Genomic DNA, 23723 nt, shown 5'->3' with positions numbered 1-23723 from the left:
AAGAAACACCCAAGTCTCTCTGATATTAAAATTGCTTTATAATGTTGACATCAAAAAAGGCAGACATTCCTATGCGCTATTTATAATTATGGCGCATGCAGCACATTGCCCACTAATTGGAAGGTAGGCTGTAATGACCATTTTCAAGGGCATTTTTGTTACTATTTATAGTAAGGTATATAATATAGATTGCTAAAAAGCAAGTTTTTCTTAGCTGTGACTAGAATATTTCACACAACAGTGAATGCATAGGTAAATGAACATAGCTAAATTCACAATCCCCAGTTCTACATTAGAATTGGTTCTACAAAAATATTTAACTCAAATTTAAAATTAAGTATCTGGAACATATTCACATAATAAACATAAATAAAATGTATTAGGAATAAATCAGAGTCACACATTTTTCTGGGGAAAAAACCCACACAAATAAAATAGTTCTACCTTCACCAAAACATGTAATATAACATAAAAATTCAAATGAAATAATGCACATGGACTACTTTCACTCCCATAACCTATCAAAACATATCTCACCTTCTTTGTCTTTTCCTAGATTTAAATTTCAATACATGTTTATGTACTTTTACCAAACAAAACTTAATGCTGGCTTTAGTTTTGTAGGCTCTTTGAATAAACATTCAGGTTTTATCAAATTTATGATCATAATAGTTCAGTTCTATATAGTGGAATTCCTTTAAACTGACACCCCACTAAACCAGAAACCTCTTTAAACTGAAACCCCACTAAACCAGAAACCTCTTTAAACTGAAACCCCACTAAACCAGAAACCTCTTTAAACTGACACCCCACTAAACCAGAAACCTCTTTAAACTGACACCCCACTAAACCAGAAACCTCTTTAAACTGACACCCCACTAAACCAGAAACCTCTTTAAACTGACACCCCACTAAACCAGAAACCTCTTTAAACTGACACCCCACTAAACCAGAAACCTCTTTAAACTGACACCCCACTAAACCAGAAACCTCTTTAAACTGAAACCCCACTAAACCAGAAACCTCTTTAAACTGACACCCCACTAAACCAGAAACCTCTTTAAACTGACACCCCACTAAACCAGAAACCTCTTTAAACTGACACCCCACTAAACCAGAAACCTCTTTAAACTGACACCCCACTAAACCAGAAACCTCTTTAAACTGAAACCCCACTAAACCAGAAACCTCTTTAAACTGACACCCCACTAAACCAGAAACCTCTTTAAACTGACACCCCACTAAACTAGATACCCCTCTAAACTGGCAACTCATTAAACTGGAAACCCTTAAAAACTTCTGCCCAATTAAACAGGAAACTCATCCAAACTGAACTTTTCCTTTGGTTCTGAGATTCTGCTTAGAGTGATATGGTTGCATTTCATTCCAAAGCTTGAAAATGTGACAAAACATGAAGCTACAGACTTCATGACTATAAAACCTTTTGAAACTAATCTCAGATTAGAAGTTTGCCAACTGTCAGTTTTTAGGAAGTGTTTACAACCTTTTGGGACCAATTTCAGATTAGAAACATGCCAACAGTTAATTTCTAGAGGAAGCTAACAATGTTGCAGTTTTGATACTGACTTCTATTAACTCATCTATCTAAGATAAGGCCTAGGACTTACAAAATATTAATAGTGTTTTTCCAACATACTTGAAAAATATTACTTCTCATACTGATGAACAAGCCTATTCTAGGTATCCTGAATGTGATGTACCTTAAATATTCTTCATTTGTAAGGAGCTAACTGTGTAATTATAATACCATTCTAATTTTTTCTACAGCCAAAAGTGTCCGACTGTTTACAGAAACATGTGAATCTTCTTTACCTTTTAATGATTTTAACTCAAACAGTGATAACAAAGGATTGTTAAGCAATATACATTCTAGGGTACCAGGTTATAAAACTTATGCTTGGGGACCAGTCTCAAACCTCGTGGCTCTGATTGGCTGATGATGAGCTCATTCATAAGGATAACTGATGGCAAAATTATGGTCCCAGACTGGTCACCAAAACTCTGTTCTGTAACCCTGGGACCTGGTTCCTGAGCTTCAGTGTTAAGAACCCCATTTATTGCCTAGCTGCAAATTGTCTCAGTATCATTCACCAAATATATTGGGTATTGCCTCTTGATTAAATTTCAATACTTACAGCTTTATGGGGTATAATTTTGGGCAGTTTTGTTGAAGTCTTTGTTTTACTGTCATCTTTCTTCTGGGTTACTGGAACACTTGACTCACTTTTTGCTGTCCTGAATTGGTTCCTCTTTCCATCTTTTTTCTAAATGTGAAAATGTTTATAAATAGCTCTTTTTACCCAAAATCACCAGCAATCATTAACTAATCCTCAAAGCTTGTGTTTAGCAAATTACTCTGGAGTTGCGGCAGTTACAATAACAACTTACACTAGAAATTTATCTTTTGTTTTTTGAAAGTGAATGTTATACAAGTCATACGGATTATCTAAGCCATGTCAAAGTCAAATGCATGCATTTAAGGTAGTTCTGCACGTTAGGATCGAAATTTTTTCTACAATGTAGAATTTGATTAAACTCTGATTTTTCAAAACTTTGGAATATACTAAGAAAATTCAGCAAATAAAAAAGATAGGGTCGTGTGCTTGATTTTTTGCTAGACTGATTTGAAAAATTTCGACCTCACGCAAGTTTTCATAATGGGAGTCTATGGGGAAAACGCAATTTTCAAAACATTTTCGCGAATAGAAATATTTCTACAATGTAGATTTTAATGAAACTTCTCACAATCATAAATAAACATATGGCCTATAATATGGTGAAATAAAATGTATATGTCCTTGTGCTTATTTTTGAGATATTTGGCTACGATTAAAGTGAACCGCCTATTTCAAGCTTATTTTAAGACATATTTTTGAATTATTTAACGTGTAAGATGTTTTAATATTCTATTTTAACTTTAGAAAGATAGCAACAGTGCCATTTTAATACATTTATTCACAGGTTGCTCTTAATTCATAAACTGATTTTCGTTCCCGTACGCCGAATCCAGGCATTATTCTACGTTTTCCGGATAAGTGACGTTACGCCATCACTTCCGGTTTTTCAAACGTGCAGAACTACCTTAACACAGAACAGCTTAAATGGCTGTTTCAAAGAATTAGACTTTAGAGTTATTTATAGGTCAAGAAATATAGAAAGCTCTATAGCAAAGATATTACTCTGTGAAAAAACAACTGCACATTTCTCAGTGTTAATATCATTTTACTTATAAAGGAGTTTACGTAACAGAAAAAGTAACATTTTGTTTTTTTAACTTGAGTAAAATTGAAAATATACGCTTTAATGGACTTTTCAACAAGATAACATATCAGAAAACCATTACCACTTTTGGCAGTTTCTTTTCCTCTGCTGTATCAACACTTTGAAAATCTTCATCATATGTATCATCTAGACTGTTCTCCATACTTCTCTGTAACATATTCAGGAAAGTAGCATAAGTAAAGGTAAAAAGCAACATAATCATAGATACAGTCCAACCTGATATAGAGACCATGCTTAGAACAGCCAACATGATTGTTGGACACTGTATCTATTAATGTACAGTGAAACAGCATTCACTCAGGCATTGATGTCTCTAGCACCTGCACAGACTCATGCCATTCATATGGTTCTCACTCAATTTTCTTATAATCTTTGTTTGGATCACTTGAAACCTCGGAAAACTTGAGCAATCAGTTCATCCCCTTCTGACTTCTAGTGATCAGTGTTATACTGTACACTATCAGCATCTAAACAGGTAATGAAAGTAGTGGTCTTTAAAGCCAGGTGGTCTCTGTTTACAGGTTTGATTGTTTTATGAAATCATTTGAACTTATTTGAGATTTATTTTCGTGAATCTTACTTTTACTTTTGTGTCAAACCAAGAACTAATGTCCTAAAAAACAAACAAATAGAATTTCCTCCAATTCAATCTTAACATTTGAAATCCAATATTTCAAATCCAAGTGAATTAAGCACTTTTGAAAACAAGTAGCTGCGTTCAATAAATGCTTGATGCCCCCATTGGCATCCTTGTCGATACAAAGCAAGCTAAGTCCAAAACGAGGTCAATTTCAAGGTCAAGGTCAAAATGAGGTCAGGTGATGTCTGAAGATGAGGAATGGTCACAGGATACATCTGCATTATCATCAAGTCATTCTAGTTAGGGGTATTGATGCTAGACGAAACCGTCCCATTTGGTTAACCTCGTACGGACGGACGAATGGACAAACAGACGGACAGGACAATCACTATATGCCTCCCGCATCAGTAGATGCCGGGGGCATAAAAAAACTCTAATTTTATTATTATGATATTAATTTAATTTACAGCATAAGCAAACAACTGCATCTATACAAAGTGTCAGTGTATATCTACTTTCTTTGAAAAGTCAAACATTTTGTAAATCAATTTTTGTTTCCAAACCAATTTCTTTGAAATTATCAACATTGTAATAATCACTGGTCTTCTCAAATACAGTAACTATAATATCAACACAAGTTGCATATATTTTAGACATATGGGCAGATATGAACTGATACTATAGTAATAACAATTTTAGTAGCAATTTTTTAAGTTTGTGGAAGCTCATGCCAGTTTGGTAGCTGAGTTATACAAATCTGTGTCAAACAGCCGATAAAACATACTGATAGTAAAAGAGAAAATATTGTAAGAACCACTAAATCTTGACGGAGGTAAAGTTTTAAACGTGAAGGACATTAGACTTCTGATACACGTGTTACAGAATTATATACACTCTGAATTGATTGCATGCAAATGATTGCTAAGGATTTTAGGATGTACCGGTTGTAAAAAGTTAATATATTCTGGTAGAACCTACTGTCAAATAAATGACTAACACAAACGGGTATGAAAACATAATTAATCACTGCTGCTGCTGAATACTGTAAGCACTTCTAGCAAGCTTAAAGCAACAATGATTTATCAAAATATCACAATATAATATATGAAAAGTTGTCCTGGCTTGCCTAGATTTTAGTAGCAACAGAGAGAAACTGCAACAGACATTCTATTTTCCTATATTGAAGGCAACAAATGTCCTTGAGACACAAACAAGATGTTTGATTCACAGAAAAAATTAGTAAAGCAAAAGCAATTTTTTTCAACACAGCAAAAGACAATACCTAATTTCAGTATGATTTACTAAAAGACAAAACCTTAGATTTCAGTATGTTTTACTTCAGTGAAATTTATAACCTCATTAAAGTCATTATTATATTAATGGAAATTATTCAAAATTAGTAAAGTACCTAAATTCACTGCTTTTTAGCATTATTTGCACCTTCTCTCGTGATTTTTTAAAAACTATAATCATAAAGCAACAAACCTGAAATATTACCCAATTTTCCAACTGGAGAAGAATGCTGTGAAAATTCCCAGTTTCTAGAAATGGGTTATGTTTCAAAACTTCGGAAATATATAATTATTGAAGGTATAAAATAAAAACTTCACAATTAGGAATTAAATGAATTTTACGCTGAATGAAAATATACTGAAGGTATGAAATTTAAACTTCATAATTATGAATTTACTAAATGTACTTGAAATGTCTGTCGCAGTTTAAAGAAGAAAAGATAACTTCAGTGGCTACAGTATCAACTAGCAAGGGAGGACAACCCTGACCTGTACCGTCCGAGACATGCGGCTCCTATATCGACGTGGTGTAAACTCTCCAAAATCTTTGACACTATCACTCCACAAGCGTTTCAAATACTGATGTTGCTGATAATCTCTTTCCTGCAAACATAAATATCTGGCTAATATTTTCAAGTTTACAGTTATTTTCATGAAAAGTCTGCATATTCTCAACCACAAAATGACAAAAGCCGTAAGTGAGGGGCTTTCCCTTCCCTACATAGATTTGCATATCACACTCAGTTCAGTCAAAAGATTTAAAGTTCTCTTGTCTTCATTGTAAGACTTATTATGTACAGTAAAACACTGGGATTTATTTCAAATAGACTGTACATTTAATGTAAGCTCAACATAGCACCATTTACTTTCTATATTTTTAAAGAAACTAAAGCTTGAAGTTTGAACCATGCTAGTATCAGTTTTGCATCTTCTCATGTGACATCAGGAAGCAGATTCTACAGTGTTAAACTAGAGCTGTCACAGGAGTGACGAATTATACATCCACAAATACGGCCTTGTCAAAGAAGTAAGCCAATGTCAAAGTTGAATCTCAGATCAATAGGGATCATCTGCTGGTCATGATCAACCTCACTATTAAGTTTCGTGATCCTAGGCCCAAGTGTTCTCAAGTTATCGTCCAGAAACGATTTAACTGTTCTGGGTCACTGTGACCTTGACCTTTGACCTACTGACCTCAAAATCAGTAGCTGTCATCTGCTGGTCATGACCAACCTTCTATCAACTTTCATGATCCTAAGCCACAGCGTTCTCAAGTTATCGTCCAGAATTGGTTTAACTGTTCCAGGTAACTGTGACCTTGACCTTTGTCCTACTGACCTCACAATCAATAGGAGTCAGCTGCATGTCATGACCAACCTCCCTATCAACTTTCATGATCCTAGGCCCAAGCGTTCTCAAGTTATCATCCAGAAACCATTAAACTGTTCCGGGTCATTGTGATCTTGACCTTTGACATATTGACCTCAAAGTCAAACTTATGCATATGTTACACCTGTATAATAAAAATTAGTTAAATCTGTCAAGCTTTTCACGAGTTATTGTCCGGAAACCATGAAAACCAACGGACCGATCGACAGACCGACAGACAAGCTCACTCCTATATACCCACCCCTACCCCCAAACTTCATTTTGTGGGGGTATAATAAGCTTCAAGCTTCCTTCACAAATGAGCTTTAAACAGACAGTTTAACTATACCAACATAAGCAGCAGGACATACCCATTTGTTAATTGCAAGCTTTGGTTTCACTGTCTCTAAACGTCTGGCTATACCCATGTTTTCTCTAGCAATTTCTTCATTCTGTTTTTCTCGAAATGGGTAATTGAGACTGAAAACGTCAGAAGAATAGACCTTATAATGGTAAATGTAAAATTACCTTAAAATGTTTAAAGATGTACAAAACTAAATATAGGAGTATATAAAATAAACCTGAAATCTGAAGCCAATGCTTCAAACAAAACTGGAAATCATGGTGAAAACATTTTGCACTCAAGTCATTAATGCAGTCCTAGTCTTAATAACCATTTTCTATGTTTGGATTACCAGAAAGTGTAGCTTACTCAAACATTTTGTTCTCACCCTTGCAACTTCAAGCAAGTAGCGTTTTACTGAAATTGTTTTCACCTGATCTCATATTCATCAATGTTTACCAAGCACCCAGAAGGCTAAATCATTCACACAGTTTCTTTAAAATCTGAGGTAATTTAATACACACAGAGTAAACAGAATGTGTGCCAGCAAAATCATTCAATCATTCAACATGACATAAAATTAAATGTCAGGCATTGTAAATAATCGGAACATTCACAGAATTTTTCAGAGCTTAAAATTATCGTGCTGGGATTTTCAATATCCTTGCATGTCTAGCCATTTTTCCACATAAAAGTATATCAGAAATTGATTTCACTAGAGAAATAGTATGAAATGTCATTTTAATAAAAATTACATTCTTGACCTGTAATTGTCAATATTACTGCCATATTCAAAAGCATGTGTCATTCATTGGACAGAAAATGCACTATTCATTATAAGCAGAGAAGGGAATTGAACCAGCAAGGCAAAAAAAAATCTGTTCAAAATTACCTTCTTGACTCATAATTATTCCAGTTGTCAATATTACCACCATATTTTAGTACATGTGTCATTTTATTGAGCAGAATTTTGTTCTCATGGTCAATCTCGGCTTGTCTCTCCTCCTCTTTCTGAAGAAAAACCAAAAAAAATAATTAATAGTTTACAGTTTTCAAAGCATATTATGTTTATAAAACAGTAAAATTTTCTTTCTAATTATAAAGCAGGATCATTTTGTCTTTGTTTTGATCTAAACTTGATCATGAACCTTTGTTACAAATTTTTGTCAAATTTAGTGGTCTGCTACCTAACCATATTCAATCAATTAGGATAGTGGTTTCTTTAAAATCTTACCATTTTTTTGTCAGGTATGCTACCTAACCATATTTCATCAATTATTAAGACAGTGGTCATTTACCTATCCATTCAGTCTCAGTTTTACTGCCAAATCTCGTAACATATCTTCCTAATATCTGGACAATTCTTACTCATATTACATCTCTGACAGTGTGTTTGAGCCCCACATAATAGAGGAAAACTCCAGGCGTTCCTCCCAGTCCAGGTCTTATTACAGGCACATGAGTTGTGTCATCAACCTTGTGCAAGTGAATTGCATGGCTTTCTCAAACAAGAGCTCGATGAACACGAAATGCCCCCTTGATGCATTTAGTAATTGCACAAGCAACAGAAATTATATGCTCACTGTAAACAAAAGTTCTACCATTCTGGTTTAATCTGACCTTGACATTTAACCTATTGACACTAGGCCAAAGCGTTCTTGAGTTATTGCCTGGAAACCACTTTACTGTTCCTGGTCACTGTGACCTTGACCTTTGACATACTGACCTCAAAATCAATAGAGGTCATCTGCTGGTCATTACCAACCTGCCTATCAACTTTCATGATCCTAGGCCCAAGTGTTCTTGAGTTATCATCCGGAAACCGTTTTACTATTCAGGGTCACTGTGACCTTGACCTTTGACATACAGACCCCAAATCAATAGGGGTCATCTGCTGGTCATTACCAACCTCCCTATCAATTTTCATGATCCTAGGCCCAAGTGTTCTTGAGTTATCATCCGGAAACCGTTTTACTGTTCAGGGTCACTGTGACCTTGACCTTTCACATACTGACCTCAAAATCAATAGGGGTCATCTGCTGGTCATGGCCAACCTAACTATCAATTTTCCTGACATTAGGCCAAAGCGTTCTTGAGTTATTGCCTGGAAACCATTTTACTGTTCCTGGTCACTGTGACCTTGACCTTTGACATACTGACCTCAAAATCAATAGGGGTCACCTGCTGGTCATGACCAACCTGCCTATCAACTTTCGTGACCCTAGGCCTAAGCGTTCTTGAGTTATCATCCGGAAACTGTTTTACTGTTCAGGGTCACTGTGACCTTGACCTTTAACATATTGATCTCAAAATCAATAGGGGTCATCTGCTGGTCATTACCAACCTCCCTATCAATTTTCATGATCCTAGGCCCAAGTGTTCTTGAGTTATCATCCGGAAACTGTTTTACTGTTCAGGGTCACTGTGACCTTGACCTTTAATATACTGACCTCAAAATCAATAGGGGTCATCTGCTGGTCATTACCAACCTGCCTATCAACTTTCATGATCCTAGGCCCAAGTGTTCTTGAGTTATCATCCGGAAACCGTTTTACTATTCAGGGTCACTGTGACCTTGACCCTTGACATACAGACCTCAAAATCAATAGGGGTCATCTGCTGGTCATTACCAACCTGCCTATCAACTTTCATGATCCTAGGCCCAAGTGTTCTTGAGTTATCATCCGGAAACCGTTTTACTGTTCAGGGTCACTGTGACCTTGACCTTTCATATACTGACCTCAAAATCAATAGGGGTCATCTACTGGTGGTGACCAACCTCCCTATCAACTTTCATGATCCTAGGCCCAAGCGTTCTTGAGTTATCATCCGGAAACGGAAAGGTCTACATTAATAAAAGGTATTAAAGTAGCTTAAACTAAATTTACTTTAACCTATTCTTTATATTAAACACCCCATTGATCTCAATGTACATCTGAGATGATTTAAGACCTATATGATAAGTTATTGATTTGGTATAAAAATACGGCTTCCAAAAATACCAATACATGTACTACCTTTTGGCAAAGTACACTCTACAGGTATTATAAAACATTACAAAGGACTACGAAATATTTCATTTATTTTGATAAATATCACAGCCCGTTCCCTTATTCTGAAAGAACCAATGTTAAAAAGTACACAGTGCAATTACTAAATGTTGTCTAAATAAAATTTGGTGTTTTTTTGCTAAAATGGATATTCTATGGGAACATAGACCTAAGGGTTACACACTTAACAATTACTTGTCCATGGGGCTTTGATTACATGTATTATAATACTTTCTTTGTAGACTACTGCAATCTGACAGATGGCACCCTGGAAAGTGAACAAATTTCACCTTCAAATTTGACCTCATAACACCTTCACCTCCAGAATATGAGATCATATAACTTTTGAAAACCTTGTCGAGAATAAACTGAAGCAAAGAATCCTTGAATTTAAAGGAAAGTACATGATCTGGATTAAGGGACCACTGAAAAGGTCTTGCCTAGATTCTAGAACAAAACATGGTGTCAAGTTTGAAAGGCTGTAAAACTAGGTCAGGAGAGCAGCTGCAGAATGCAGCCATGCCATCAGTTAACTTCAACTGTGTACCCAGAAACAACTTTCATTATAAATTATTCTTGTGCTCTAAGACTGATCTACAAAAGTCCTATCACTGAAGACCTGAAAAGCAGTCTCATTTCTTGAATCTCTGACTATAAATTAAATAGATACCAGATATAGTCTTTAACCTTTGAAACCTTGGATAGTGACAGAGCTTTCAATCAACAAGATAAACGACTTTTAATGACGACATAGATCAAGATATGAATGGAACAAATGTAGTAATTTACTGAACCTACCGACAGTTAACCATTAGCTTGATTAAGCCTTAGAAAGGAACATGAAGGATTTTAATATTATAGGCTTTGACTTCTTAAGTACATAAGAAATTTAATGAAGATATACCTGTATCTGTTTCAGTCGTAGAATCAGGTGATTCTGTTTCTTTGGTTCCGAAACATCCAGTCTATGTTTCACATTGTTCACCTGAAAAATGAAAGCAAATAATGATGAACATTATCAGTGTAAATTGACTTAAAAGCTAGCTGGCTTAATAACTCTAACTCAGCATCATTTTTATGCTATTAAAGCATAATGGACTAGTCCACATTTTTAACAACTACATCCATCAGAAGGGATAGGTCTTTCACTGTCAACTACTGTGAACAATAATCAAAGCCATTTTTCCCATCATGTTGGAAAACATATTATCAGGATCAGAACATAGTAACACGATTGATAATTATCAAGTGTCAAAATTTTCAGTGAACAAAAAGAAACAATTTTAGATATTTTTTTTTTATATTTCTTACTTTTTCCTTTAAACTGTTAATACAGGGAATTAAAACTGATGAAATAAATTTACAGTACTCAGTAAATACAGCTTTAATATAATATATAAGAAATTATATACTTCACTGTTGGCAAGAAAACATGCAGATCTCATCTATTTGCAAGGTGACAACTGTCAGTTATTATTTTTTTCTTTTGTTACTGGTTTAAAGAGAACTTAGAGTGACATCTTCATTAAATGGAACTTTAGTGTACAAGTAGTGTGCAGATTTACATTAATCAAGACACTTTTTTCTAAAGTCTTGCCACAATAAGCTAGGAAGACCACCATTAAATATACATTAACAAATTCCTGTCACAAATGCAATGTATTGCTAAATCCACAGGATCACAATTGAATGATGTGATAGGAGTGAAATAACGAAAGCCGTGTCATGAGAAAACCAACATAATGCACTTGCGATCAGCATGGATCCAGACCAGCCTGCGCATCCGTGCAGTCTGGTCAGGATCCATGCTGTTCGCAAACACACTATGTTGGTTTTCTCATGGTACGGCTCATGACATTTAATACATATTTTTATATTACACTAGTGAAATAACATTAAGACGTCAACTTTGTTTTGAAGATGTTGGTCAAATTGACTTTGTAATAAGTTAAGAAGAAATTTTAATCTTAAATTTCACCAGAAAAACCAAACATGCTATAAAAAGAATCTCACATCTGTGTCTTTCAACATTTGATTATATCAAACTCCAATAAAAATGATAAAACAAACATACAGCCTCACATTTTAAATTTTATTCAACTTAAATATTGGTTGTTTCCACCTATGCCAAGCTTTGTCAGGTTACATCTTCTATTAATTTATTGAGCATACACTGATTTCGGATAAACCACTAGTGGAGACAGAAAACAACTGATGTGAAGGCAAATCTGCAATGAACTCTTATTTAAACATGAGATGTTTGTAAAACATGTATGCCCCCATGATGGGTTATCCCATCCTGTGATCGCTATGACTTCATAAGTCCAATCATGCTACAAAGTTTGAAAGTTCTGGGTAAAGTGGTTCTCAAGTTATTGAGCTGAAACCATGTTCAAGGTTCAGGCCCCTATGACCTTGACCTTTGACCTACTGACCCAAAAAAACAATAGGGGTCATCCAAGTGTTAAGTCCAATCATGCTACCAAGTCTGAAGGTTCTGAGTCAAGTGGTTCTCAAGTTATCGACCAAATGACCGACTGACCGACAGACAGACCTATCAACCGACATCAGCAGAACAATATACCCCTCCTTCTTCGAAGGGGGGCATAACTAGCAAACACTAGATGTTTTCAAAAATACTCATCACAAACAAGAGGGCCAAGATGGCCCTAGGTCGCTCACCTGAGAAACACTCCATAACTGTAAACGTTTGACCTAGGGATTTCATGGAAACAAATATTCTGGCCAATTTTCATTGGAATTGGACCAAAAATGTGGTCTCGAGTTTAAACAAGTATTTTATTTGATATGACCTAGTGACCTAGTTTTTGATGCCAGATGACCCATATTCAAATCTGACTTAGACTTCATCAAGGCAATCATTCTGACCAAATTTTATGAAGATTAATTGAAAAATACAGCCTCTATCGCATACACAGGGTTTTTCTTTGAGTTGACCTAGTGACCTACTTTTTGAACACAGATGACCCATATTCAAACTTGATCTAGATTTCATGAAGGCAATCATACTGACCAAATTTCATGAAGATCAATTGAAAAATACAGCCTCTATCACATACACAAGGTTTTTCTTTGATTTGACCTAGTGACCTAGTTTTTGACCCCAGATGACCCATATTCCAATCTGCCCTAGATTTTATCAAGGCAATCATTCTGACCAAAATTCATGAAGATCAATAGAAAAATACAGCCTCTATTGCATACACAAGATTTTTCTTTGATTTGACCTAGTGACCTAGTTTTTGACCCCAGGTGACCCATTTTCAAACTTATCCTAGATTTTATCAAGGTCATCATTCTGACCAAATTTCATGAAGATCAGTTGAAAAATACAGCCTCTATCGTATACACAAGGTTTTTCCTTGATTTGACCAAGTTTTTGATCCCAGATGACCCATTTTCGAACTCGGCCTAGACTTCATCAAGGTAATTATTCTGACCAAATTTCATGAAGATCAGTTGAAAAATACAGCCTCTATCGCATACACAAGCTAAATGTTGATGGACGATGGACGACAGACGACGGACATTGAGCGATCAGAAAAAACTCATCTGAGCTAAAAAAATACATTCAACAAGTCCCCCTACAACTAAAAGTATACCAGTTCTGTAAAGTGTGGTCTGCCTAACCAGTTGTGGTCTGCCTAACCAGTCTTGCTGGAGTCCATACAAGCACTGAATTATTCTCCAAAATAACTTACCCACATGAATCAGAGGCAAAAGACAAATATCTTGCGACAAATTGTTTTCTGTCAAATCATCACAGAATGCATTTGACTTGCCACGGTATCAAACTCACAACCTCATACTTCAATAATGTGCTCTACAGAATGAGAGTGGTGGCCTCCATGGCTGAGTGGTTAAAGTTTGAAACCTTGCTTGGGCATAAAGCCATCCAACTTGTTAGTGCAAGGTTGGTGAACCAGGTTCCTTCATGCCTGAAACAATGCTTTGAGGGGCACTTGGGGGTCTTCCTCAGCCATCCGAAGTGGGAAAAGTTGCCATATGACCTGAACTTGTGTCAGTGTGACATTCAATCCAACAACAAAACAGAATAAGATAACCAGACAGACATCTTATTAATGAAGAAACAGTCGTAATTAAAATCAATACCCGATTACAAAACATGCGGCGGCTTCTTTATGTAAATATCTAATGGCGACTATCAATTGACAAAAATCTTAATGCTCTCTTCAGTATTATTTATTGGACATTTGCTTGTATATTTTATTAGTTAATTCAATCATTCTAAATATCTTTTATTTTATTTCCTGCAATTTCCGCTCATGCAATGGCTTGGATATCAATAATTTCCTGTTCATCAATAATTAAAAGGAACTTTATCTAACCCTTACCCTGCTAAATTTCTATAATGAACTTGTCCATCTTCCAATTTGGACAGTACCATTAACAGTTCAAAGGGGTATGTACCATAAGATACTGACTGAATGGTGAACAGTGCAGGCTGATCATGATCTACACTGGTCGCAAAGGCAGACTTAGTCATGTCCAGCATGATAAGGGTTAAAGTAGCGTAATTACAGAGGGAGCTTATCAAGTTATTCTTTTACAATTGATAAAACAATCCATTCAATTAAGGAATGCACAGAACTTCACAATCATTAAGTCAGCATGAAATTCCATAGTTTCTTCTAAAACGGCTGTTTCAAGGAGATTCAAATTGGTCGATGTTACAGAAATGGTAAATAAGATAATTTGTCCTAAATTTTAGGCTAGCTTTCAAGGATCTATACAAATACAAAATCCATTAAAAGCAGTCCTTCATGACTGACAATAATTTCACAGTAATCTGAAGATCCTTCGACAATTGATCGAAAACAACATGTCTGAAGTACCAGTAACTAGTCCCCCATAATGATAATGTGGGGAAGTTATCAGTTACACAAGGTGAATTTTTCAGCACTGGTATTGTATCTAGGAACATTGGGTAGGTCAATATTCTCAGTTTTACTGCACAATTTTATGCTGCTGAAGTTGTTTTGTGTGTGTGTGTGCGTGTGCGTGTGTGTGTGTTGTTTTTTGTTTAACCAAATAAAGCAAACAAACAAATGAATTAAATAATTAATTTCTGTAATAAATTTGACTTTATCGACGTATTATTGCATTGGTCCAATGAGAGAATTTGTAATAATGGTCATGGCACTGCAGTGTATCACAGATTGGGTCAAAAATCAACAAAACTGCTGAACTATTTTTATAAATATATTAATATCATAGTATGAATTATATTATTGAAGTCCTGAGAGTATTAAACATAAAAAGAAATATCAGATACTGTTAAGATTAAACCAAAAGCATACAGCTCAACAAAAATAATTTGGCTTTTTATTCGGCTTTTGACATTTTTTTCTTAAAATATTCTTTGTAAAATACTAACATGCACATTAATTAAATAATTTTTGGAAAATAAAAAAGTTAGTCTTGTCTAACATATAAATACAGTGGCACATTATTTTATACTCGTAAATGATAAATAGTAAGTTTTCATTTCAGCTTGAGCTGGGTATCGAACTTGGTATTGTAGTATATCATATAATATTTTCGTCTGTACTAAGGTACATACCACCATAGTTGTGTTCTTGTTGAAATTAACAATTCACACCAACACAATTATAGGTCATGTAGGGACTCTCCAGCTAATGCTTTTTAAGGTGAAGAAGGGCCACAGGTGCCCCTCCGGACACTATTGCAAGTATGGATGTGCATCTAGGTAGAACCTCCAAGCTTCAGTAAGCCAGCAGGATGGCTTCCCCACATGTAAGATCTCTACAGCCCAAGCGATATTTAGAATCCATAGTGGTGAGTGCAAAGGGATTTAAAGTCAGAGACCTTAACCACTCTACCACATAGTATATTAGACCCCTATTTTCAGCTGTGGCTATACAGAAATTTATCTTACTTAACCATGAATACAGCTTTAATCTTTTAAGTTTTGCCAGTTTAATTCAAGCAGAACACTGTTTTAAAAATGTCTGATTGTTATAATGTAGCAGCAATTTCTTTTTGATTGCAAAAACAATTTTGCAATATTCTTGGTAAAATGTAAGAGGTAACATATATCCCGCCTTTTTTAGACACTACTCAGTGGTAATATTCAAACAACAGCACCACTTACAGATGCCATCGCTCATCTGCAAGTGCTGGACAGTAACATGTAAGAAAAGCGTTATAGTTCAGAATTTCTAAGTACAAAAAGAGCCATTATTCTGACAAAATGCAGGTTAGAGTTATGGTTCTTGGCCTACACAGTCATCTATTGATGATAAACAAGTGTGCAAAGTTTTAAAGCTGTAGCTCTTACAGTTTTTGAGAAAAGGCGGACCTAAACAAACATTTTAACCAACACCAACGATCAAGTGACAATACCTCAGAGATTTTTTTCAAAACTCAGACAAGCTAAAAGGTACTGGTGCTCATGAGTCATTCGTATTTGCTGTGTGTGTACTACACACTGTAATCATCAACACCTGTTAATTTAAGTGAATACTGCGCATCCCTAAGTGAGGCTGTGAACAATACAATACTATTTATAGCCCTATCTATCTGCAAGAACCTTGTTGACTGTCAATCAAATTCACCTTTAAAGACTTGCTCCAGTCCTACCTTTTAACCTTAAATTGTCACTGAAAAAGCAAGAAAATCCTGACTATGAACAGTGACGCCTGTCAAAATAGAGTCTATTTTATATAAAACTCTATATAAAATACCTGTGGTTTTGCGTGCTAAAGTGTGGCGCATGGCCATTAACTGTTACCTATTGTAATCTTGGGTTGCATACACACAATAGAATTTGAATAGCCACGGAGCAGGGCTTTAATGTGTTGGCAAATTACATCCTTCGGCAAAGTTTGAACAAAATCACACAAAATCTTAGGTTTTCATTGGGTATTATATGGTTTTCATTGAAAGGTACGTTTGTAATGAAATTTGAATGAAATTGGCTAAAAATATTAAACCCTCAATTAATTACTGTTTATTTTTATCACTGAATCGCTAATTAATGTGAGACCTTGATAAAGGAAGCTGATAAATTTGTTGCCTGAGAGGATGATTATACGAAGACACACTAAGATATCTCCTGTGGAATTAACTAATAAATTATTAATTTAGCTAATGAAAGAATACAATAATCATTTGATCTTTGTACTAAATCTCCAGGGACTGACTTGCTATCTGTAATTAGGAGACCCACACATTCAATAGAATCTCTAATGAGTAACGGTATATATTTACATATGCAGTTTATCTGCCATGTAAATAGTTATTACAAGGAGAATGAATATGCTGTTTCATGGTTGCTCAAGTGAATAACTAGAAACTGCCTTTGAAAATACCAGTTTATTCAAATGGAAAGGTGGATGGATTCGTAATTTGAACAGTTCAGAAAAGTCAGTACAAAATTTACTTATTTGCTATTTCAAAGGCCAATAACTCTGCCAAAGTCAGTCAACCAGAAACCAGTAAAAATTGCACACTTATGCTTGCTACTCATCATTCATATAAAATTTTAGTTGAATCTCTCAAATATTACAGGAGATGTAGAGAAAAACTGCCTTTAAATTAAAGTGCTATAACTCACTCCTATGAAGTTTTACTGAAATCTGGCCACAGGTTACGGAGATGTAGTGGGGGCAAGCTAACGATGAATTGACAGACTGATTGACAAATGATCAAACAGCATAAAAAATCTAAACAGTACAAAGAATAATTTAAATCTGTTATTTTCCATTGTTTATACAGTCGACATTGTATTAAGAGACCACTCAAGGGACTGCTAAGAAGTGGTCTCTTAATGGAATGGTCTCTTAATGAATTTCGTCAGATGGAAAAAAAGTTATTTTTAACTGTAAATGTAACTGTATTTATTATGAATATACATGTATGGTTTAAAAATCTGTTTTAACATCATGAACACTTTTCCAAGTCCATATGCCTTGAAAATTATGGCTAGATTGTTTGTCAGTTCGACTGATACAAAGGTTAATTGCATTCAGTCACATACAAAACATACTCGCTAATTACACAGATGAAGAAATGCCTGGTAGAATTTTGGTACCCGGTCGCTTAACAGATACTTTTGTCGAATATTTTACCTGTCGGGACTACATTAATGTGGTCGCTAGTCGTTTAATGGAATGAATTTATGTACTGAAAACGTTCGGGAGGGATTCTGACCGGTCGTTTAAGACAAAATTCGCTTAATAGAGGTGGTCGCAAGTACGATGTCGACTGTAGATGGATTATTAAAAGCACTAAGTCTTGTGAAATGTAATTTCTGTTTAATGAATAGTCCAATATAGAGAACCCTCAATATCTATGATGCTGCCATCGTGATAAATCACCTTAGGTAATCAGGTCATGTATTTAAATAATTGGATGAATTATGAAATATATACATTTTTTTCTAATAAGCTCTTGGGAATTTACCTCTACCTTAACAGTGCTTGGATCTTTTCGGATATATATATAAATAGTTAATGTCAGAATCAGACAAGATCTGAGTTACTGTAGCAATCAGGATGTGTTTTTATCTGGTAAACATTCATCCAATATTGAACATTTATCTGATGAGGAAGGGCAGTTACCTTGATTAGGCATCATACAGAAATCATCAATTGATTGAAAACACTGCTATTAATGTACCTTTTAGGAAAAACCTTTAAAGTTGCTATGGCAACAAATATTAAGAGACATGTATAATGACAATCTGACTAAAGTACATATCCTATTACGCTACGCATAGGATCTGAGAACGACCTATTCATTGCCTCGTTCTGACGACCCTTTCGCTAGCCAATCAAAGCCTAACTTACAACATCTTGCAAATCTACCTGTAGCCTTGACTTTTGATATTTACAATTCTTATGTCTTAATGTATCAGATAGCCGGTTAGCTCAGTCGGTAGGCCACTTGCTTTGTAAGCGAGGTGTCCCGGGTTCGAGCCCTGGAATGACTGCACATTTTTCTTACTCTTTGACATTCGAACAAGTCGCCTGATTGGATAAAATAAAAATAGCAATACTGGAAATCCAAAATATACAGAGGACGAATGTGAATGGATCGTTCTCAGATCTTCGTTTAGAAGATCAAGTACTTTAGTCAGATTGTGTATAATGATGAAGTCTAATTGGTATTTGGTAACATATTTCAAATGAACTTTTCCAGTAAAATTTTATACACAGAAATATAAGCTGCTATGGAAACAAACAGGCGAGTGTGAGAAAATCAAAGCCTTATTTGATACAAAAGACCAGTTGAAATCTTAAAGACTACTTAAATGTGTTGATAAATTTCACAGAGGCACTATTTTTTATGTACAATGCAATAATAAAATGTTTTTGAAGTTCTATATGCCATTATCGCATAGTGCGGCAATTTTCCTTTGATCTTTGCAGCATGTTATACATAGTAACACACATTATTACTGCAAAACTGTGCTGATATCTTACAAAACTGTTGCGATATATATCAACACGGAAATCTCTATGGAGTTTCATAAGAAAAAAAGTGTTCCGATATATATCAGCACAGTAAAACTGTTCCGATATATATCGGAACACTTTTTCTCTATTGAGGTCCTATCAAGGGAGTATAATTTTTTCCTTTCAAAGAAAAGATGATTTTAGCTCCAATTTACAGTTCACAGAGAAAGAATTGTCACAAACACCTACATTCATAAAGTAAAAGAATAAATAAACTAGAATATTTCAAAAACTTGATAGTTATTGCCAAATTCAGAAATACATGAAATATATGAAATTCTGAGATTTCTCAAATGTTTCTTTTTCTTTGATTTTTTTTACAAACAAAACAACAAGTTTTACAGTATGTCTGGCCAATGAAATGCAAAGATTTAAAACCAATGCAGAAATTTGTTGGGTACTTTTATCTGGGGAACACATTTTCTAAAACAGAAGTTTTAGTGTTTCAGTCAGCGAGGCGCAGAAAGGGAATCAAAATAGTAAAAATAATAATAAACAAATTTAAATGAAAACGATATATAAATTTTAATGATAAACTATGCGATAAAACAGTTATAATATGTAGTGCTCGTGTGTTACCAGGATATATCAGAGCTAGGGGTACATCTCGTTATTTTTCTCTTCACATATCTGTCTCGGCCTACCGGCCTCGACGATATGTGCAGAGAAAAATACCCTCGATGTACCCCTAGCTCTGATATATCCTGGTAACACACTCTCACACATACTATAACTATTACATGTTTCGCAACAACCTAAAAATTTTGAGATTTGTACTAAAGCTTTATATATAAGGAAAGAAATTGCATATTACTATAATTAAAGATCAATTTTAAGGTTTACACCTCTTCATTATTTTTGTAACTTTCATGACAGAAAACTTTACAAAAGATTGAAGTTGCCTAGTAGAGGGGAGTCAGTGGGGTCCTCTCATTTAGCACTTTATTTGCTACAGAAAATTATTAAGCAGCCCAGACATCAGACCACTATAGCAGGGGGTAATCCATGTCCCATGGCCCTTAACAAAACCTCTCTATAATAAGTACAGTTTCATATAAAACATTAAATACTTAAGTTGAAATAACTTCATTTTTTACCCTAAAAAGGATGAAAGAGTGACTTTAAGTGATTTGTTGATAAGTTATCAGTTTAACACTGTTAAGTATGTCCAAAATAATAAATGTGCCAAGTTGGAATTTTCCCATAATCTCAATTTAAAGAGAAATCAATAAGTTGAAAGTCTGACAAAGCGTGTTATTTCAGAATGTATTGTATTTACATTTAATCTTTCCTCCCCAATGTATAGATGAGAAAATTGCCTGTAATTATTGTATACATTACTAGTCTTCTTCAACAAGAAGGTCATTCAGTCAAAACACTTACAGAGAAAAGAAATTATCAAAAACACTTTCCTTGCTGCTAATTTGTCAATCTTTTTCTCAACCCTCCCTGTAGCTAGCTATAGCTAGATTTGATAAAATTGATAATCGATAAGAACAAATGTTCTTACATGTAAGTTTACATGTTAAAGTATTATCTCAATGATGACAGAAGAAATGCTGTATAAGTGTAAAGTTGAGCACTATCAAACAAACAACAGGTATATATCACCATGATTTTATGTGACTTCATACCTACTTTATTGAACAGCTCTTGAAAACTGACGGGTAATGAATGATAATATACCCTTAAACAAACTTGACTACCATATTTGAATATAGGAAGTTTGAAAATATAGAACAAATATTATCTATCAAATTACAATTTCACCATATATGTTATAAATACTCTAAGTCAAATGAATTTCAGTGAGGTCAGTGATCTTGCATAAATTTTGCATTATTGTGTAATTAATGCTTAAACCCCAACATAAAACATTAAAAGTATGGTTTAAAGTGATCTTATCTTTTCAAAGGCCTTAAAAATAAGAAAGTTGGAATACATAAGCTTGTAGAACTAAAAAGTAATTATTTCATTATTACCAAAGTTTACTTTATTCATATAAAGCGCTGAGGACTACATGACTACAAGAATAGTTGAATTCATGCTTGTACATGTACTGGGCTAAAACAGCAACCTGTCATTTCAGAGCTTCTCATGAATTTCTGTATTTTGATTTGTTATATTTAATAGTGACTTAAATAAGCCTTGAAAACTTTCCATTCATTTTATTTATCATTTGCAGATATTTCCCTGTCTTAGAATTAATTCAAAGCCTGTCAGTCAGATCTCTAAACTTAACCCATTAATGTTCAAATCTTTAGCCAAAAATCACAATGAAAGACCTGCTCAATTTTGGAAGGAAAAAAAACCCATATCCGGAAAGTTTTACAAGTAGAAAAAAAGAATATATCATAACATAACATGGATTATGTTATGTATGATATAAGTTAATCTGTCAAGATTAATTATGGAATGTATTTAAATGTATCCAGATCAAAAATCACTATGTGTATTGCAACCACATAATACATAATATTGGAATTATACTTAGGAGACAACACATTTTCTTGTAGCTTAAAACACTGACCAGCATTCAAACATTCTTTTTGAAAGTAACTGCTGATAAAATGCTCGAACAGTTCTTCCAAACCTTATATTAAAGTCAATCAGTGCCTGCATGTATTCACACACTGTCCAAGTACTTACAAACTTTAAAATGTTAAGTATTAGGGAGCATTACACACTTATCCAAGTTTCTTAATTTTAATCAGCTTAGTTCTTAATGTAACACACATAAACAGTATCTACGTAAATCTTATATCTTATACAAGGATGTTTTGTTAAATAACTGTTTTAAAATTGATTTATATCACATATTTCATACTGTATTATAATAACAATACTGGGCATAACATATAATTTTGCTGTCAGTTTTTCCAAAAATGTGAATTGTAAGAGCCAATAAGAATAACTCTTCGAGAAAGTTTATTTAAGCATACTCTTCTAGAATAAGGTGATTACTTAAGATGATGATGATGATGAAAATTCTTTGCTATGTATATAATATTGTGTCATTTGCATTCAAAAAGAATACAAGAATAAAAAGTGGTATTTTTAACATTGAAAGAATAAATTTAGGCTGAAAAACAAAACTATCAACATAGGCGTAGCCGGAGCTTCAAAAATGATACGCACAACGAGGCACGAATTGCTTAGTGGGGGAGGGGGTTTCCCCCTCCAGCTGGTGGGGGTCTGGGAGCCTCCCCTGAGAAATTCTTGAGACTTAGATCAAAAATGGTGCATTTTGACGCATTTTGTGGCATATAATTCATAGGGGACTTCGGAAATTTAAAAGGTCAATATTTCAAAAAGTTTAACCGCTGAAAGCCCCCTGGAATTTTGTAGACTTAGATAAAAAAAAAACATGGTGCATTCTGACTAGGGCTGTCATCGACAGAAACAATATCGATGTATCAACGATATTTTTTGGTTGATCGATTATCGATTTACATTTTTAAAAATCGATATTTTACACAAGGAAAAAAAACTATCCAGATAAACACTCAGACCCTCTAAAACAACTTTTCTGCCTGCAAAAACTTCCCTAAGTAACGGAAGTTGTCAATAAAGGTCATGTCTAAACTTGTACCATAGCAGTCTTTTCCAACTAGTCTGCACTACCTGTATGGGGAAATACATAAATACAAATAAAACACATGACAAGCATGCAATTAAACTAAAAATAACATTAACAAGAAGGTATATAGCATGTACATGAACAATTAAATTGTTACACTAACTCAATAATCAATATATCGATGTATCGTCGATATCTGTCTTCCGATATATCAGTATCGTCGATATGACAAAGACCCAATCAATGACAGCCCTAATTCTGACACGTTTTGTGGCATACAATTCAAGGGGACTTCGGACACTTAAAAGGTTAATATTTGGAAAATTTTAACCGCTCAAAGGCTCCCCCGGAAATTTTGGAAACTTAAAGAGTGGGCATTCTGATGCATTTTGCGGCATATAATTCTAGGGGACTTCGAACATTTAAGAGGTCAATATTTTAGAAACTTTAACACTAAAAGTACCAGTTTGGGTAAGATTATGAGAAATAATAACCTGACATAAACTGTTCCGACCTCTCAGGCGGTAATGGGCAAAACAACACTCATGGCTTGATTATGTTATATCTCGCAGATTTCAATATTGAATCAGTCCTGGTAAATCACTTAGTTAGATGGGCTAAGCCTTATACATATATATATAAAGTGCTTGCTTGCAATTAAGATGCTTTAATTTAGTAACTCT

At 34.5% G+C, this 23723-nt stretch overlaps 2 protein-coding genes across 8 annotated transcripts in view; one reads left to right on the top strand and one right to left on the bottom strand.

Moving 5' to 3' along the window:
* The window catches only part of LOC123536700 (probable tubulin polyglutamylase ttll-15), a 76680-nt gene that overhangs the window by 9318 nt on the left and 43639 nt on the right, over positions 1 to 23723 (top strand). The window lies entirely within an intron of this gene.
* LOC123536677 (uncharacterized) overlaps positions 1 to 23723 on the bottom strand; it is an 80285-nt gene that overhangs the window by 55424 nt on the left and 1138 nt on the right. For 5 of the 7 annotated variants that reach the window (XM_053548595.1, XM_053548593.1, XM_053548614.1 and 2 more), the window contains 7 exons: positions 10841 to 10921; positions 7779 to 7897; positions 6915 to 7023; positions 5665 to 5778; positions 3365 to 3451; positions 2157 to 2285; positions 538 to 552 (listed from right to left, as the gene is read on the bottom strand). In XM_053548595.1, the coding sequence (XP_053404570.1) occupies positions 538 to 552; positions 2157 to 2285; positions 3365 to 3451; positions 5665 to 5778; positions 6915 to 7023; positions 7779 to 7897; positions 10841 to 10921 (654 nt within the window). The remainder of the gene's footprint in view (positions 1 to 537; positions 553 to 2156; positions 2286 to 3364; positions 3452 to 5664; positions 5779 to 6914; positions 7024 to 7778; positions 7898 to 10840; positions 10922 to 23723) is intronic. The other 2 variants (XM_053548598.1, XM_053548599.1) reach the window with 2 other exon arrangements.

The sequence above is a fragment of the Mercenaria mercenaria genome, chromosome 1 (genome assembly GCF_021730395.1).
Source record: "Mercenaria mercenaria strain notata chromosome 1, MADL_Memer_1, whole genome shotgun sequence".
Lineage (NCBI taxonomy): Eukaryota > Metazoa > Mollusca > Bivalvia > Venerida > Veneridae > Mercenaria > Mercenaria mercenaria.
The sequence above is the reverse complement of the archived record's forward strand: the minus strand, read 5'-3'. Positions and strand labels throughout refer to the sequence as shown.